The sequence below is a fragment of the Sinocyclocheilus rhinocerous genome, unplaced genomic scaffold, assembly GCF_001515625.1.
Source record: "Sinocyclocheilus rhinocerous isolate Xijiao unplaced genomic scaffold, SAMN03320098_v1.1 scaffold885, whole genome shotgun sequence".
Classification (NCBI taxonomy): Eukaryota; Metazoa; Chordata; class Actinopteri; order Cypriniformes; family Cyprinidae; genus Sinocyclocheilus; species Sinocyclocheilus rhinocerous.
In genome coordinates, this window is record NW_015630040.1 from 10,264 (window position 1) to 26,089 (window position 15,826).

Genomic DNA, 15,826 nt, shown 5'->3' on the forward strand with positions numbered 1-15,826 from the left:
TCTTTGTGATGTTTGCATTCATAATAAAAAAAAATATATATATATATTATATACACTTTACATTCTAGTGTATTTTTTCCTTCACATGTCAGAAAAACAGTTTGAGAATAAATAAAACGTCTTCTGACTTTTAAGCACATTGTAAGTTTTTAATTTTAATTAAAAAAATTAAGATTTTAATTGCATTTCATTCAATTCATTGATATAAATGTGTTAAGTATTTTAAAACAAGATATCTGTACACTCAACTGTTCTAATGTTAGGTGATAATGTGATAATATTTTAACTAGCGTTCTATTAATGTTATTAAACATTTGTTTGCAACTTCAAAAACATCTTTAAGAACAATTAGTCCTATAATCAGTTTTTTTTCTCTCTCTCAGGCCAGGGGGAAAAAAGGCCACTGGAATGTGTCATTAGATACACAAATTATGCTGCTATGCAAATTATGACTCATTTTGTCAAGACGTATTTTTAATAACGTTTTTAAAACGTTACACTAACAATGCAAGGATAACGTTTTTATGCTAACATTTTTAGAATGTTTATCAATGGCGGATAATGTTAAGAAAACATTCTACTAATGTTATTGCAAGAATGTTTTTGATAACTTTGAGAGAACCTTTAAAGAACATTAGCCAAAGTTACGAGAATGTTCCCTGTTAGCTGTCAGCAGTTTTGCTAACTTTTTAACGTTTTCCACCACTTTTCATATTCTTTTTTTTTGTCGGAAATTCATCCGACGGTCCGATTGCCAGTCAGGAGAGGCATTGAGGCTTCTCATTTACCCCTGAACACTTCACAAACAATGCGCGGCAAACGACGTACGACAAAGCTGAAATTCATCCCGATTCAAAAAAAGAGTCGCACAAGTCAGAATTCGGCTTAAAATCGGATGAAAATCGCAGTGTATTAAAGATAATTAACAGAGGTAGCTATGTTTGTTCCCACCAATCGTTGCACAAGTTAAGGTTACGTATGATGACGATGCTTTCCCGGAACACATAGAGATTGCATTGCAGCCCCTGCTGTTAGAAACAAAAAATCTTTGTATGGAAGTACAAAGTACAAGTTTGTATGAGAGCACTCATATTATCTACATCTCTATTACAGATCAGTGGTAACACTGTTTTTATACAGTCTATGTGGTAATGGCTCATTTGGATCACGTGAGGCACCTCAGCCAATCATACAATGGCAGTGACGTCAGTGGCCGGCTTTCACAGTTCTACGACAGTTAGTAACAGTTTACATTGCACAATAAAGAAAGCGCAAATTGTTGGTCCCTGCAATTTAAGATTAGATTTTATTCTGTTCATTTAAAAAAAAAAATCATTTGCATCATTGGGCATACATAACATTGACACTAGAAATCTGTAAGCTATAGAAAGAATATATTTTTACCTTTATATCATCATCATACGCAGCAGTCACAAGTCATTACATTTCAAGTGTATTTACTGCAACTTGGAAGCCATAGAAAGAACATATTTTATTGTATGCTGTTTAATGAAAATATTGTGATTGAAGAAATTTTCACTTTAGCAAGTGGAATTTGCTATTCTGACTCCACCTGAATTATCAGTGGTTCTGCTGCAGTGGAGAAATGTGACAATATTTCTAGCTCAACAAGAGAGTCCTCATAATCTTTCTCTTCTTCCACTTATATCTTCTGGAGGGCTCTGGTACATTCATTGATTGGTTGCTGTACTGTCTTGCCAAGATCTTAGAAAGAAGATGCTTAGGTGACCAAGACATTTGCCCAGTAATGTCATTTTCACATCAATTACCAAACATTAGATATCAACTAATGAATATCAATGCTCTGATATATCTGCTAATGATATGAACTAGCAAATATTAACACTAGCAAATATTACTTGCCACACTGAAAAAAGCTAGTATAGAATCATTCTTCAGTGAATCAGTTTACCCCGTTCACAAAACTTAAGATTTGTTCTCTGAATGATTCATTCACAACAGGGATGGTTCCCCAGATAGCATGCGGATGTGGGCCACTTAAGGCAATGATATGGCACTGCTGGTCTTCTTATGGCCCGGACAAAATGGATGTAAGCCTGAAGTGGCCCATATGTAAAACAGCAAAAATGGTTAAAGCATATCTGGGCCAGTTTTGGCAAAGACATGGCACAGTGAGCACTGGCTAATGTAGCTGTGAGCCTAAAGTGGACCACATATGATGCCACAAATGTGGCCCAGTTATTAAAATTGTATTTGGGCCAGTTTTGGGAAAGATATGGCATGGTAAGCACTAATGTGGCTGTGAGCCTAAAGTGGCACGCATATGATGCATCAACTGTGGCCCAGTTATCCTCAAACTTATCTGGGCCAGTTTTGGCAAAGATATGGCACAGTAAGTACTGGCTAATGTGGCTGTGAGCCTAAAGTGGCCCGCATATGATTCCACAAATGTGGCCCAGTTATCCTAAACCTTATCTGGGCCAGTTTTAGCAAAGATATGGCACAGTGAGCACTGGCTAATGTGGCTGTGAGCCTAAAGTGGCCCTTATATGATGCCGCAAATGTGGCCCGCATATAAAATGACAAATATCGCCCAAATAATTAATAACAATTTGGGTCACTTTTGGCAAATATACGGCACAGTCAGCATTGGCTAATCAGTGTGTAAGCCAACTTGTCCCACATTTGACATGGCAAATATGCCCCATATATTATAAAACAGATGAGGACCACTTCTGGTTGTAACACTTGACAATGTCTAATTGAAATGGAAGCTTGAAATTGTAAATATGGTCTTAAGAAGGCTACATACGCAGCAATTTATTTTTTGAAACATGCTTTTAATGGCAGTTTTTTTTATGTGTACTATGCAGCATAAAAGCGGAAGTGCACTATAATGATTCAGGTGTGCCTAGTTAATTATCCTTGTTTGGTCTGAGTACTTAAGTTCCTGTATGTTTGAGTTTGTCTGGTCTTACGTCTACATGTCTTAAATGTTGCTGTGCTGCAGTGTGTTTGGATTTACCCTTGTTGGATTAAAGGCTTTTGCTATATAACCTTTCATCTTCGTTGTGCGCTCTTTAACACAGCGTAGCCATGACACTCACAGACTTACTGTGTAGGTAGAGCCTGAGTGAGAAGCATTTAAGTTCAAACTTGTGAAGAATAGTTTTTAAAGTATTGGAATGTGTCTTTGAATATTTATCTGTGACATTTTAATTGCTGCTTGTGCAAAACTTGGGTCGGGATGATTTTATCAAGTACATTTCTGGAACTTATTTTATTTGAACATTTATGGAGGACATTTTTAAATTTCTCTTTACAATGTTGAGTCTTGTTGATGCATAACTCACTTAAGGCTAAGCGTGGCCCAGATAATGTATATTTATGGTTTTTGTTCATTATTAGCTAAAATGTGGCTGTGTAGTGGCCTGCTTGTGGACCACTGCCAAAATGCCACCATTCCATGCAGCATGTGGGCCACATGAGGAATGTGGGGAAGACCGTGGGTTAGAATAAAAATCAACTGTGGCCCACATTAGGGCCAGTTTTGGTTTAATTGGTTGGCTTACATGCAGCAATACTAAGGCTTACTTGAGGCCCAAATCTGGCAAACAGAACCGGACTGCCCAAATGCCATTATTCCACACAGTATGTGGGCCGGAGCAAGGTGTTGGATCTGGGCCAGTTCTACTTTATTTTATTTATTTATTGTCATGGATGATATGCGGCCTTCCTATAGCTTGCTTGTGGCCCAAATTTGGCAAACAGGAGTGGACCACACATTTGCCATCATTCTACATAGTATGTGGGCCAGAACAAGGTGTTAGATCTGGGCCAGAATTAAAGTAAATGTGGCCCAGATTTGGGCCAGTTCTGCTTTATCTGGTTTATTCATGACTGACATTGGGTCTTCCTTTGACTTGCTTGTGGCCCAAATCTGGCAAACAGGAGTGGTCCACCCAAATGCCATCATTCCTCACAGTATGTCGGCTGGGGCAAGGTGTTGGATCTGGGCCGGAATTAAAATCAATGTGGGCCAGATTTGGGCCAGTTCTGCTTTATTTGGTTTATTCATGGCTGACATTGGGTCTTCCTTTGGCTTGCTTGTGGCCCAAATCTGGCAAACAGGAGTGGTCCACCCAAATGCCATCATTCTTCACATTATGTGGGCTGGGGCAAGGTGTTGGATCTGGGCCGGAGCTGGGCCAGAATTAAAATCAGTGTGGGCCAGATTTGGGCCAGTTCTGCTTTATTTGGTTTATTCATGGCTGACATTGGGCCTTCTTTTGGCTTGCTTGTGGCCCAAATCTGGCAAACAGGAGTGGACCACCCAATTCATCCCACGCGGTATGTGGGCCAGATGAAAGTGTCAGGTGTGGGCCTGATCTGGGTCTCGAGTTATGTCTCACTGATGAAGCATTTTCCCATGAACACATTGCAATATGTGATATGGGACTTGTAAAAAAAATTATGTATGCTCTAAAATACATGGGCAGAAAACAAATACAAGCTGGAACAAAGTCTTGAAGGAGGGGTTGAGTGTTTATATTGAAATATGACCAAAATACATTCTTAAATGTTTTTTTTAATGTACATGTCCCACATCCTGTTCACACTATAGAACCATATTACGTGTTTTGTTATTTGTTCTATAACACAGGCTTATTTTCATACAGATTTACCTCTTATGCCTCCATATGGAAGAGCTTACAGCAATAAAACATATGTTGCAAATGGTGCAAGATATTGCTGAGCTTCTTATCTTCTGAGTCAGAGCTTACTGTAAAACAGATATCAAGCTGAAGTGGACTTTTGTGCTTTACACTACAGTGTCAAAGATTTACTCACAAGATTAGATGTTCAAATAAAAAAATAATTATTTAATTAATTAAAAAAGAAACAAAGCATTGATGCCTTCATATTTATTTAGAAAATACAATCATATTTTGATGGATGTAGAGTATATTTTACATCACAAATATAATCAACAGTCATAGCAGTCACCACATTAAGCTTATGAATAATATCCCTTGTCATTTTGACTTTGGTGAATGTACATTGCCACTTTACACTGCAGACTACACAACGATCAAATGTCAGATTTTGAAATAGCTGGTAAAGCCATTTCAAATGACTGTATACCGAAAACACTTGAATCAAATAAAAATGTTTTCCCTCTCCATCTCCAAAAGAGAGACTTGCAAACAAACACATCACCAAAACAGCGCAAAGTTATTGCAATTTAAAAATAACATTATTGGATGCCATCTGCCACTTGTATTGTGATATTGCACAAATGATCAAATGATTGCAGTTTCAAGAAATAACCCAACTATTGCGAAGGAAAAATGTGCATATGGCTGTCTTGAAACAGTCAAAACACCCACAACCTTCATCAGAAACTTATTACAGCAAATCATTTTGAGGGCAAGTGCTGCCAGAGGAGAAATATTTCATATCAATGAAAGAAGAATAAAAAAATCTCTAGATTTTGGGGTAGATTTGTCAAAACATCTTTGATGCCACAGTACTTTAAATGAGGAATCAGTCAGCTTGACAGTGATTCAAAAATCCCTTTTAACCATTCAGCAAATCTCTGTGTGTGTGTGTGTTGGTTCTGCCTGAAAGGATTGAATAGAGTGGGTGAAATCTTTTAACACACACTGTGACATAATACATGCTGATAAAAAAAACAGAAATGACAGATTTGACATCAATACACAACGATTTCAAGAGACTGAAGAAAAAACTGTGGAATGAAACTGAAATGAAAAAAATAAATTACACTATTATTATTACTTAAATAACATGTAATATGGGTCGTCTTCCGCCATTTTGGAGAATACCCAACAGCGTAATCGACGTAATCAGCGCTGTTTACATTCGGAGGAGAAAGCATGCGCATGAACATAATCTGCGTAATCAGCGTTATTTACGCTTAGGGGAAAGCGTGCGTATGCGTTGTGATACTCTCTAAAATGGCGGAAGAGGTAACTCGAGGGAGAAGAATTGTTGAATAAATTATTTTTGTTTTCTTTGCGCTCAAAAAATATTCTCGTAGCTTCGCAAAACTGAAGTTGAGCCACTGATGTCACATGGACTGTTTTACCGATGTCCTTACTATGTTTCTGGACCTGGGAACATTACAGTTGCGTTGCTGTCTATGCAGGGTCTGAGAGCTCTCACATTTCATCAAAAATATCTTAATTTGTGTTCCGAATATGAACGAAGGTCTTACAGGTTTGGAACGACATGAGGGTGAGTAATTAATGACAGAATTTTCATTTTGGGATGAACTAACCCTTTAATTGATGGGCTGGAGTCATGTGGATTGTGTGTTTTTATCAGCTGTTTGGACTCTCATTCTGACGGCACCCATTCACTGCAGAGGATCCACTGGTAAGCAAGTGATGTAATGCTAAATTTCTCCAAACCTGTTCTGATGCAGAAACAAACTAATCTACATCTCGGATGCCCTGAGAGTGAGAATATTTTCAGTAAATTTTCATTTTTGGCTGAACAATTTTTTTTTCAAACACCATGTAAAGATTATGGTACATAAATATTTTTATCACTCAGTTCTATGACATATAGTCCAGTACCAGAGTACTTCTTGGTCCAGTCTGAGAGTGACGACTGAGTGTAAATGTATTCAAAATTATGGCCATCATGGTGCAATTTACACCTGCTTGGTACTACCAAACGGTCATTATGACTGGTTCTCCCGTGATATATGGCAACAATTTGCAGCATGTCATGTGATTTATGGCTCTATAATCACAGCTGTGGCTTTAACCCAATTAAAAACCAGCAAATTTTAATAAAACCATAGCAAAATACAACAAACGTCTACTTCACAGATCAATAAGACTGCATCAAAAAGTGCAATAAAATTTAACAGTGGCTAACAAGGTCACAATAAAAGCACAGAAAAAGAACAATTTCACTCTTTTGAGACATGAACACAGAACAGATCTTTAAAGCACAAGCAAAAGACTTTAGATTTTAGATATCAGTGTAATGAGGAACCCTTCAGAGATGATAACAACTACTCCCCCGTGAACGTCTATTGAGGACGCCACATACCCTAAAGGTATTAGAGCTGTGCTGAAATTTACTCTTCCCTTGCTCAATTAAATATTCATTCATGAAGAGCTTTTCTTGTTAATTACAGATCTGGCTGGTGTTTGATTAAAATGGAAGCAAAATCTTCAAGATGTTGCCTAGTGTTGCAGGTGTTATAAAAATGTAGTATCATAATGGTGAGATTTTATTCTGTAAACAAGACCACTGATGTTAGAAGCCAGAGATCATCCCATCCTTCCTCCTTTTTTGAGATGCGATAGATTACTCCAGTCTTAATGAATCCGCTGCCATCCTGTTCTGCTCTTTTCAGGATTGGTCCATATCAAAAAAGGTCCTCCTTTTTTGATATGGACCAATCCTGAAAAGAGCAGAACAGGATGGCAGTGGATTAATTAAGACTGGAGTAATCTATCGCATCTCAGAGTATTGACAGAAGTAGTAGAGAAATGGAAAAGTGATGGAAAAGAAGTAAAGTCTGTTTTCACTTCTCCAGCTAAAACTCATTTATCTGTTCAGTGTGATCTAATGTGAACCTAAAACCTTGAATGAAGATATGTGAGATTTTACATTCAAGTTAAGACACAGAAAACGTGAAAAACACACATAAAGCAACTTGACAGACATGATGGAATTATTACCAGCATACTGGCAGCAACCGAATGTGTCTAGAAATCCTCCAAATAATGGGGACCTCAGTCTTAGCTTCTCAATGAAGCCGTCCAATCGTGCTTTGCAACATGACTGGAGACAACCAGAGCATCTCAACCAAATTATATTGCCAGTAGCCCATGAAGAAACCGAATACGACATCCGTCACGTGATGGCGTCCGAGGAGAACTCTAGAAAAACCAACAAATGTGGCCCAGAGCAGGACAAGAACGCGGAGTGGGGCCGCCAGCACCAGATGGGCCAATAGAAAGCGGGCGCACATTGCAGCACGTGTGGCATGGCCTGATGGGAAGGAATAGCCATCCACAGAGAATGTGGCAAACATGTCCATACGGTTATGGGCAGGACGTCGCCGCCGCACTACAGCCTTCATCACGCCGACCAGGACCAGGTCCAGAACCAAGGCTGAAAAAGAAATTATGAAAACATATGAAAAACTGGACAACTGAGAAATTGTTGAATTTGACTGAAGTCAGGCAAACTTAAATATTAAGGCCAGTTCACATAGCATCGACAGACACAGACCTAGCCAACAGTCATTAGATTGCAGTATGACATTTTCCAAGACCCGACAAACAACCAGAAAAACAAGGGCCGATCAACGGAGTACAGGAGTAACGCACTGATCCGACAAAACCTGATGAACATATTTGTTGCAGTTTGGCTGCCTCTGTTGTGTAGTGTGAATGGGCCTTTATAGGATGCCTTAATATGGAGCTTAAAATATGACAAAACTATTTGAATTCGAACTGTGTAAATTTGAATTCTTGACAAGTGTCATTTAGCAAAATTGAATATTATGTGGTATTTAACATAGTTCTGAATTCGATTTTAACTTGAATATTGAAAATGTAAAATTGAACACAATTAAAAAATTTTTATGTCAAGTTTTATAAACACGTATTTTCAAACAGCAGATTTTTTGTTCAGAATTTTTAGACCGCAAATATCCACTTTTTAAAAAAAAAAATACAGCTTCAAGTTTTCAGGATGAAGAAGAAATTCAGAACATCAAAGAACATCAAAACATCAAATATCAAAACAGACTGGGCCAGCTGAGCAACCAGAGCAGACTGGGCTTTTCAGAAAGGTGGGCTTTAAAGACATCAAAAGCATTTCAGGCAATGGGTTTTTCTGGCACTTTGTTTTAATGCAAACCCATTTTTAAAGCAAATGTATCACTTGTGTTTTATAAGTATCAATTGCAGTAGGTCCTGTTGATGGGAACCAACCATTACCAATCATGGCCAACTACAACTGGTTACACATTTGAGATTTTTCCACAGTGATGAGTGGAAAGGTCTTTTCACAATATTTTATGATTGATTACAACTGCCCCTGAACACAATGTGTTGTGATTTCCAGGATGAATGAAATGTTTAATAAAAGATGTTAAACTGGGCGAAGAAGCTGTAGCAATTACCTCTGGAAACTGACCAAGCATAGATGCCAGGCCCAGTGCATATCACCCTGTTTCATTAACGAGCCGAGTAAGCCATCCAGTTCAATCTAGTTTTAAAACCTGTCAACATTAATGAATGGAATGTCAAAGCAACAAGGGAGTCAGTGGAATAACACAAATGTTGTAATGGGATTAGTAAGTGAGTGATTATCTCTCCATTTATCCTCCGGAAATACTGCTGAGAATCATGATAAATATGTCTGGATCACTCTGCAGGAACAATCAAGAAGACTGTTGCATTTTAAACGGGATGCCAATAAGCCACATCAATAATGTAAATCCCAAATAAACGGAAACCTGCCTCATCTGCAGATACACCAGTGGGTTATGATAGGAGTCACACATCAAAGAAAATGAGCCTTAAAGGCGCAATAGGTGATTGTCTTCAGAAACATTTTTTGTTATGCTGGTTGAAAGTCTCTTCACATCCCGATAGCAATCATTAAGTTAAGTGGTCTAAATGTATTTGTCTGTATTTATATATTCTGTGGAAGGTGTAGAATCAAGAAATGTTCGTCTAATCAAAACGTTCGGTCCGAGCGTTTTAATATGCTGTCCTACCTGCCTGTCAACATATGTATTAGCATAACTCTGCGCACCCTGTTCGCGCAGACAGAATACGTCATCAGCGCGTTCACGCACGCTGTGCAGACAGAGCGAGGATGGCAGGCAAACATCAACAAGCCGATCTTCCTTCCTGGTATTGTAGTGCTTTTAAAGATTTCTCACCTGTGAATGACACATGATGTAGCCCAGCGGTTAATCCTGTCCTCGCGCCAGCTCGTTAGAAGTGAGCTACGTGCATGAACTGTGTTCCGATCGATATGATCCCTACACAGTGTTCATTGCTCCCTACTCCCTGAGCAGGGGAAATCCGTTGAAGTTTACTTCACTTCGGAACATGGGCTGGAATTGGGAACCTGATGTAGCCTATTGTAGTAATGTTGTCTCTGGTCTGTGAGTGTAAATGCGTTCAGGGGGCATGGCTTTGGACGGCGATTGCAGGAAGGGTGGGACGTTCGCTTTCAGTGCTATCAGGCTAAAGTTAGCATTTTCCAAGATCTCCTATTGTACCTTTAAACAGGGCCAGAAAGAGTGGAGAAAATGTATAAGGAATCAAAGCCAGCCTAAGATTGATATTAGCTGTGTTGACAAAACAAACGGGCAGATGGAGATATATGGACGTCCATGTCATGATTTCAAAGAAATGGTCCAGGTTCAGTAAAGTTGTTTGCAGTCTTAAAATCAGGAAATTGACATTTGATGTTCCGATTGAAAATTTCTAATAAGTTTTTCGAATGACAGTTTTAGAGTTAATAAGGCCTGAGGTTGAAATTACTTGAAACGACTTACACATTTTATTCTACAATAAAAAAAATTATATACACATACATATATATATATATATACACACACACACACACCTCAGGGGTGAATTCTGATCTTAGCATTTAAATTATTTAGAATAAATTGATTCATAAAAACGGACAAATATCATGCAGACACTACGCAATTATGATGCAAGGCAGTGCAGCAAGGATAAACCTTAAACCTACAGTTTCCAAATTATAGCCACAAGACTTCACAATACATCACAAGAATTTTGCCCACCAACACTGTCTGTGCAAAATTTGATCTATTTTTAACCTCATGGTCACGACCATGTAAACCCATTAACTTTCACATGATATGCACAAGGATAACAGTAAAAAACTGTTTACTGAAAAATCTACTTACAGGAATGACACAAGTAACTCATAATAAGCAGAAATTCATCCATGCACAACCAGTGCTGCACCATTCAACAAGGCTATTTAGACTTTACCTCACAAATAACACATATTTTGTACAGAAGAATAAATAAAAATATTTTAACAAAAAGCATCACATTCCTATTTTGAACACTAGGAACACCTTACCCTACTGAGCTACACTGCAAGAGCATCATTACATCATTGCCGAGTTAAGCTTGATTTACTAACTTAGTGATGTCTTTGGGGCCCGGGGACTCACAGGGGGCCGCAAGAGAGTGCAAGGGAGTCTGTGTAAAAATCAGCGTAAAATCTGTGTACCCCCCCCAAATAAATAAATAAAAGGATAAATAAAGATTTGTCTAAATATATACATTTTATTAAAATAAAACAAAAAACGAATTAAAAAAATAATAAATGTAATTAAAATAAATAAATTGATTAAAATAAAGGTGGACTTAACTACTTAACTAAATAAATCAAAACTATTGATTAAAATAATTGATAAAAGTAAATAAATAAAATGCATTTTGATTTATTCAATACATCTAACAGTACAGTAACGTACCATTTTCTACTACAGTAGAAGAAACGCAATGTAACGTAATCAAACCGAAATATTTTACAAATAACATTTTACAATAATTATATAAATTATACACAGTATTAAGAATATATAGCCTTTTCAATTTTAGGATGGGGTCCCGCGCATCATATCTGGTGGTCCGTGCAATCTAAAAGACTGAACACCCCTCTTCTATGGCAAACTCATTTTGAAAGCGACCATTTAAATTAATAGCAGCAGTTAAAGCGCATTACCCATGAGCAGGTTCAGCATGACCTCCTGACCGGCGGCACTGTCGCTTTTGTACAGGCAGTACGCGGCACTGGCCAGCCACGGGATCCCGTGTCCTGAGATCTCCACGAGCTTCATGAGGGGTCGCACGCTGCCCCAGGACGAGTCCTCACAGGCGCACACCCCGAGCCGCTTCGACAGCCACAGGTCGATGGCCAGCAGAGAGCTGAGCGCGATGCCGACGATAGACGGGTTTAGTTTCATACAGTCTTCCTCCGGTAACTGCTGCCCGCCGGTGGAAGAAGTGGACGAACCCGAGCCGCGTCGTCGGTTGGGGCTCTCGGAGGCTCGGAGCCGGGCCGTAGTGGGATCAGAGCCCTGCCTCTGCAGCAGCTGCGGCGGGGGAGCTCGGCTTAGAGAAATGAACTCGTAGCGCCCGTTTCCACCGGTACACGGAACACTGCCGCTGCTCCGCGCTTTAGGAGAAGGCATTTTACTTCCCAAATGCCAAGACAGGCTAGTCTGATATTATTGGAATGTCTTCTGTTTTATAATATAGCTTTTGGATGTGTCTTTTTTTCAGGTCATAGTTTTACAGGTGATAACAAAGAACTCGTCTGACTGGACTACCGCGCAGCGCCATCTTTATTTGAAAGAAAAGAGAGGAAAGGGAAAAAAAACAAAAACAAACAAACTAAAAAAAAATTTAATACAAAATTATATACATATTCCCCCCCTCCCCTATATATTTCTATTAAATTCTTTCACTTATCCCAGTATTTTTCAAATAATTCATTAGGAGACTATGTACTTCCCTAGACATTGTTTCTCCTAGCAGATTTCCCACTGTCATGTTTTGCTTTCCAACTTGTGTTTCTAACTCCCTTCTTTCTTCTTCATACCTTTTACAATCTAATAAAATATGTTTTACTGTCTCTTGTGTGTTGCAGTGGTTGCAAAGACCAGTGGGGTGTTTTCCTATTCTCTGTAATGTAAAATTTAAACCAGCATGACCTATTCTAAGACGTGTAATTATCTTTCCTTCCTTTGGATTCCTGCTCTGCCTAATACTATTTAAGCCTACTTGTTTTTGTATGTTATCTCTCATTTCCAACTGTTTTTTGAATATTATATAAATGCCGTCCTTTATTCTCACCATCCCATTTACTTTGCCATATATCTTTTAATGCTTTTTTAATTAGCCCTTTTATTTCTAATTTACTCATTGGAACATTAAACTCTATGTCTGGATGTTTTAATGTTTTTTTTGCTATTTGATCCACCACTTCATTACCTTCTATTCCTATATGTGCAGGTATCCATACAAAAGAGATAATTGTTTTTGTTTGTATTCTGAACAAACTTTGTAAAATGTCTGATAAAATGTCTTGTCTAGTTGAAGATTTACCACTCTTTAAACTTGATAGTGCTGAAAAAGAGTCTGAACATATGACTACTTCAGGTATAATAATGTCTTCAACCCACTGAAGAGCCTGCTTCTTCTTCTTCTTCCGTTTTTTGGCGTGTTACATCCTGTGTGCATATCGCCACCTACTTTTGCTGTTATGCAGTCATGGTTTATTTATAATCAATTTCTTCCTTGTTTTTGCTTTTCCTGTTCTTACACACGAATACACAAAAATATTCCTACTTAAATAATTATTCGATGCTCCATCCCATTCCTTCTCCCCAGGCTCCACCTGGCGCTGCGTGTTCAGCTCCTCCAGACTAAATCTCTGGTCTAAAGATCCAGAATAGAATAGAGCATCCGCATTCTATATTTAAATCCTTTCACTTAACCCAGTAGTATATATGTATTTTATTAATATCCTGTATCCTTCTCTATCTCTGGTAAACTCATAGGCCTATCCTAATAAGTATTCCAAATCCTTATTTACCTGACCTTTTTTGTTTAATTATGATATTAATTCCTTTCTTTCTTCATCATACCTTGTACAATTATATAGTACATGCTCCACTGTTTCTTTCTCCCCACAATTCCCATAGACCAGTCTCATGTATTCCAGTTATGAACAGTGAAGCGTTCAATCCCGTGTGTCCAAGTCTCATCCTAGTTATTATAACCTCTTCTTTTCGATTTCTACCACTTACACTTCTTTTAGTATTAACCATTTTTTAAATATCAGATTCATTACCAGCTATTCCCACATGTGCTGGCACCCAGCAGAATCCAACTACCACTCCTTTTCTTTGTATACGCCATAATAATGTAAATATTTCACACATCAAATCTTCTCTAGAAGATTGCCGAGTAATCAATGATGTTAAAACAGAAGCAGAGTCAGAGCATACCACTACTCTGTCTGGTCTTACTTCCTCTACCCATGTTAGTCCTATTATGATAGCAACCATTTCAACAGTATATATTGACAATTTAGATGTTAATCTTTTAGTTATGGATATTTTAAAATCTGGAATATATATTCCTACTCCTGTAAGCCCTGTTTTGGGGTCTTTAGATCCATCAGTATAAATGTGCATACTTGCATAAAATCTTTCCTGTATATACTTATTTACATTATATTTAATACTACCCATTTCCTCCCATTCTCTTTTCTTATCCAATATCTCTAGATCAATTTTAACATCAGGAATTATCCATGTTGGTACCTCTCCCCATACAGGTGACACACTACATTCTATATTTGTTATCTGATATTTCTCTGCTAACTGATTTATATTCCATCCATATCCTCTCCCTTAGTTATTTGAGTATTCCCAGCAATTATTTAAAATATCTTTGGCTATATGTTTTCCAGAATAACTCTTTAAAGACAACCAATATACCAAAGACAATTGAACTCTCCTCAAACTCAATGGCATTTCATTTGCCTCTACTAATAAAGCATTGACTGGTGTTGTTTTAGTTATGCACACTGCTTCTTCTTCTTCTTGGTTTTTAACGACATTACCGCCACCTTCTGCTCCGGAGTGTGGAACAGAGTTTTATATTCTATTCATCAGCCCCGTCTTCCTAATAATAATAAAAATAAGCTTTACTATTTATTTAACCATTTTAGCAGAAAAGCACCATTGAGCAGAAAAGACATAAATGCATTTTCTACAAGACTTTTGAAGACTTATAGAAAAATACAATAATTTATTCTCTGCTCAATTCAGTATTTTATTTGTGATGTAGAAACGGTGAAAATTAATTTAAAGGGTCATATGATGCTTTTTTAAAGATCATTATTTGGTGTATTTGGTGTAACAGAATATGTTGACATGCTTTAATGTTCAAAAAACACATTATTTTTCAAATACTGTACATTATTGTAGGTCCTCTATGCCCCGCCTCTCTCAAACGCTTCGTTTTCTACAAAACATCTGGTTGTAATATGGCATGTAGGGACGAACGAACATCCGGTTTTCTGTGTCTAGCATTATACTTAAACGGAATACACGCATTAAATAATCTTATTAGCAATAGTTTTAACTTTAAAAAATATTATTGCTTATTTATTGCAACAGAGTTGGCTTAAAAGGGAGTCTGAAAGACCCTTTATGTTAAGTTCAAGCCATAAGTAATCTGCAGCAGGAAGCTTTTCTTTAGGACTCTGAGTAATAAAACCCTGCTTTTATTGCATGACGTTGCTGCCCAGGGATGTACTCAGTGCACTCAATAGCACAAACAAACTATTGTATAATTCATAACTAGTATGTCAATGCAACTGTTTTAAAAAGGGTGCAACATACAGATCTGAGGTAAAATCAAGAAAGGTAAACAAATTAAACAAATAGCAAATTTCTCAAAGTTATGTCAGTGTTCTCTTTAAACCGCTTGAGTTTACAAAATGTTTGGGAGGGGGTGTAAAATGTGCCGAGTCACTGTGGCTGTAAGAGTTCACATAACAAGGCCAGTATTGTTGAGATTTTGGCAAGAGTGTAAAGTGTTTGGAAGTCCCCCATATTGTGCCAAAAGATTTTATTTTATGTCTCAAAAGGTTTAGATTTTAAATTCAAGTGAGTTTTAATACACATAGTTGCAAAGCCACTTGACAGAAACTCATGATGTTAATGTTTATAAAATCTTTATACTTTATTGCTGCAATTAGC

The 15,826-nt window shown here is 37.6% G+C and overlaps 1 protein-coding gene across 2 annotated transcripts; it reads right to left on the reverse strand.

Moving 5' to 3' along the window:
• Positions 1–7,403: 7,403 nt before the first annotated feature.
• Positions 7,404–12,399, reverse strand: LOC107739850 (phospholipid phosphatase 6-like). 2 transcript variants are annotated; one of them, XR_001640038.1, is made up of 3 exons: positions 11,773–12,399; positions 7,710–8,145; positions 7,404–7,429 (listed from the first exon to the last, which is right to left on the reverse strand). XR_001640038.1 is itself a non-coding variant. In XM_016552062.1 (2 exons), the coding sequence occupies exons 1-2, from the start codon at positions 12,239–12,241 to the stop codon at positions 7,778–7,780; spliced, it is 837 nt and encodes a 278-aa protein (XP_016407548.1). In that variant the 5' UTR covers positions 12,242–12,399; the 3' UTR covers positions 7,410–7,777. The 2 variants fall into 2 exon arrangements, 1 of the variants encoding a protein (XP_016407548.1); XM_016552062.1 differs by having other exon boundaries at positions 7,410–8,145.
• Positions 12,400–15,826: the final 3,427 nt, after the last annotated feature.

Excerpts from the sequence above, each read along its gene's own strand:
- LOC107739850 (XM_016552062.1), bottom strand. The coding sequence starts at position 12,241 with ATGCCTTCTCCTAAAGCGCGGAGCAGCGGCAGTGTTCCGTGTACCGGT. Across the intron at positions 8,146-11,772 it reads CATGCTGAACCTGCTCATGG|CCTTGGTTCTGGACCTGGTC; the intron begins GTAATGCGCTTT and ends TTTCTTTTTCAG.